We start from the raw sequence: 3,743 nt of genomic DNA on the forward strand, positions 1-3,743 counted from the left end.
TATAAAATAAATAAATATATGATTCATTTACATATACATAATGTATATATACATACAAATAAACATATAAACACACACACACACACACACAAACACACATATATATATATATATTTAATTTCTATCTATCTATCCATCTTATTTATTTATATATATACATATATATATATAAATATATACATACATGCATAACAAATATACATACATGCATACATACATACATACATACATACATACGAATATACATACATATATATATACATATATATATATATATATATATGTATATGTATATATATATATAGAGATAGATAGATATATATATATCAAATATATATATACATATATACCTGGCAGTTGAATTTACAGATAGTTTATGGCTTCGTTTTTGTACTATAGCGACAATGGACGAATACATAATCCGCACCGCCAATGCAAGTCCGATTCAAGCACAATCTCAACCATGAGTTTAATGTAGTTGTCAACGCATTTATTCAATCCCATACGGACGTATCTAGCTCGAGACTGTCAAGGTAACAAATTTTATATCTTTTTGGAGGTAACATTTCACACACCTATAGTGTAAATAGTTTGCTGCAGTAGAAAAAAATATCATTCAGTGACAAAGTGCCTTCTGACAACCTAACCAGACATATACCATTTCTGTATCACTCAGGCGGGTCGTAGCCAGAGAAGATCGAGAGAGTGTGGTGGCCTGGTGCGTGCCTACACAGCTGTTGCCAGAGATGCCCTCTCGTTATACTGCGAAGGCCGCATGGAATGTGCGGGATATAAATAATTGCAAAGAATGAATAAGTGTAAGCCGCAATGAGTATGTATAAAGGTGATGGAACAGCTGATTATTTTTTAATATTTATGTAGTGCCGAATCAGGCGATTGTTTTATGTCGTGTGTCCTCACTCCACTCACTCTGACCAGTGTGAACTGAGTGTGTCTCTTGTTGGGTGTGAATTCAGGGAGCGAGATCTATATAAAATATATAGAATTTCTAAAAATAGGGATGTGATTTTTGGCGGGGGGTTTAGAAACTGGACAAAATGTTCGTTTTATATATATTGTCGCCTCTTTTTCATAAATCTAAATTGGACACATTTCCCCCCCCCCGACATTGCCCTCTATTGAGAAAGAAGAAAGAACAAAATATGGTTGATCGGACTAACGTCCGAAGGACGATGGCCATGATACCGATACATATAATTATACGAGAGCAAAAGACTTCGGCAAGACATTTTGATTCTCCGACTCTTCGTGGAAAAGTTGCACCTTCGTCTCGGGAGGGAAAGTATTTTTCCAGAGACTCTATCCAGAGGTCAGAAGGCCATGGTGTTCAAGTGCTTTATAATATGCTTTAAAAAAAAAGATACATCATATTAATAACAAAGTAAATATCACTTACAATTCCGAGGACTCGACTAATGATACAAATCGCTTTTTGTTAAGATGCGCATAGTATTATTTTAATTATAGTTCAGTCTTTTGGAGTTTTAAAAGAGCCACCGAAAGGTTTGCTGGCTTAGGATTTGCCTACAAATACTCAAATTTGTGTTCTGGAATTGGCCATTCACCTCCAATCGTGTATATGTATACATGCGTGGACATAGAGTCAGTTCTCTTGTCGCACCGGAATATTTGGTCGAATGGAAAATATATATGAAAGTCTGCGCATCTATTCGTCTGCAGTGGGAGCAATCACGGTCAATACAGGCGCAGGATAAACTTCTTCGGCTTGTCTTCTGCGATGGACATGGCCTGCATGCTCGTCAACCTCCTCCACTTCAGCGGTTGCATTATATGGTCTGTTTGTGTAATGGAGGTATATCAGGTTGAATCACACCGTTTAACAATGAACGCCAAGTTATGTATGTGTTTGTCACGTAAATCCGAGCATCAAACAATTATATATATAAAATCTACAAACTTACCCCATTGTTGAGTTACCAACGATCCACTCGTACAGCTCTCCGTCGCTGAGGGTTTGTACTACCTGGAAAGGCATGGTTCCAGTTTGATTTGCTGGTAGGGACAAGTACATTTCGAAAATATCGACAGCCCATGTTGGTACCTCGTAGCCGTATACAGCTGTCCAAGTCACGGTATCCACAGTCTCATTTACCATACTGCCGTAGACTTCTACGTTGGGTACAAGTTCTCGCAGAGTGCGGCTCAAGCTGAACCCATATACTGGACGAGGCTTGACCGAATATGTGCCTTCCGGTAGAGTGACAGTAACCTATGCAAAAAGTTTGGGAGATACGCTATCAGGGATAAATACAAACTCTATAGCTGAATACTTCAGCTACATAAGGAATTACGGCTAGATTTGCAGACCTGAAATGCAGAACAATAAATTCGAGCATAATACACACCGCAACTGTTCCGGCTTCCGGTGCACCATGAGCAAGCTTCAATCCCAACAAAAAGTTTGATCCCATCTCCGCTTCACTCGGGATGCAAGACATATGTGCACTAGTCGTGAACGCACACGCAAGAAGCGTGGCAATCGTCACAAAGGTCCTGGCACTCATGGTAATAGGTAATTTGTTATTTTAAAATTCTTCGAAAGCAAACTTAAGTGAATGAGATTGTGCATCACTGGCGTATTTATACCCGTCAACGCCTGATGCTAAAACTTTTTTAAAAGACCTTCCAATAATCTAGAGGGTAATGTGCAGTACCCAAAATAAAGATACACGAAAATCATAGTATTTGTTTTTTTTCAACGAGAAAGTATAGTATCTAAAGGAATTCACATACATATTTAGTACTTACACGATGCATTTAAAACAATAATGAAATATGTGAGAGCAGTGCCGCGTGTCCACAATACTCTAAATGCGCAATTAAAATGAACATCATGTGAAGTATCTTTCAAGTGTGTCTGTCCCACACTCGCAGACTTTCGAATTTAGACTCTAAGAGTCAAAGCGATCCGGCATGCGCTTGGCAAAAATTCTGTAAACTTCTGAAGTTCTGATAAAAAAAAAAGTTCATCAATTGTGTTCAAATCTGGTCCAGCATACGAACTGGACGATGATTGGCATGATTTAGTCGAGCGGGCTTTTCTTGCTGAAATGGATTTGCTGTGGATTCTGTGTTGCGCGGATGCTTGAGGATATTGCGCAACATGTCAACAACATTCCTCATTTGGTCATCGAGTATGTAAATAACTATGCATCGTTGTTTTCCTCGGCGTTTATTTTATACTTCTCTCTGTCCCTCTTGTCGATACTCTATTATTAAAAACGTTGTGTGAAGTGTTGAATCTTGTATCTTGTGAGTTGTGAGTTGTGAGTTATGACTTGTGACTTGTAATGTGCCATGATGTTGTGTGTGTGAAATTGTGAATATTTGTGTGAGAGTGCAAGCCTCGTGACTCGTGAGGCGTCCAACAGTCCGTCGTCAACAAACTGAAAGTAGAACCAGTATTTACATAAACTAGTTATCAGTAAAACCACTGTTTGTTTCTATAGAGTCACTTATTTTTGAACATAATAGTGCTTTTTAAGACCAAGCGACAAACCTTGAAAACAGTTGCTTTAGAATCAACAATTTGATAGCTTTGACAATATGCTGTATTGCATACTGGCTATATTTAAAACATAGTCATTTTAGGACAGCATAGTCAAGGGTGGGAGACTGCTTTAACACCGCAGGACCAGTAAACGAATGCAAGAATTTCATATCACATATACATATACATCTATATATACATATACATCTAT

At 37.9% G+C, this 3,743-nt stretch overlaps 1 protein-coding gene across 1 annotated transcript; it reads right to left on the reverse strand.

The window, feature by feature from the left end:
* Positions 1-1,429: 1,429 nt before the first annotated feature.
* SARC_06766 (hypothetical protein) lies at positions 1,430-2,713 on the reverse strand. The gene is made up of 3 exons (XM_014299311.1): positions 2,388-2,713; positions 1,944-2,251; positions 1,430-1,817 (listed from the first exon to the last, which is right to left on the reverse strand). Exons 1-3 carry the CDS (start codon positions 2,544-2,546, stop codon positions 1,688-1,690), a joined length of 597 nt encoding a protein of 198 aa, XP_014154786.1. The 5' UTR covers positions 2,547-2,713; the 3' UTR covers positions 1,430-1,687.
* Positions 2,714-3,743: the final 1,030 nt, after the last annotated feature.

The sequence above is a fragment of the Sphaeroforma arctica genome (genome assembly GCF_001186125.1).
Source record: "Sphaeroforma arctica JP610 unplaced genomic scaffold supercont1.498, whole genome shotgun sequence".
Classification (NCBI taxonomy): Eukaryota; class Ichthyosporea; order Ichthyophonida; genus Sphaeroforma; species Sphaeroforma arctica.

Bases quoted from the DNA above. Each gene is read 5' to 3' on its own strand.
- SARC_06766 (XM_014299311.1), bottom strand. From the start codon at position 2,546: ATGAGTGCCAGGACCTTTGTGACGATTGCCACGCTTCTTGCGTGTGCG. The intron at 2,252-2,387 runs GTGTGTATTATG...CTTTTTGCATAG, and splicing joins CGGAAGCCGGAACAGTTGCG to GTTACTGTCACTCTACCGGA. The intron at 1,818-1,943 runs GTAAGTTTGTAG...TTACACAAACAG, and splicing joins GTTGGTAACTCAACAATGGG to ACCATATAATGCAACCGCTG.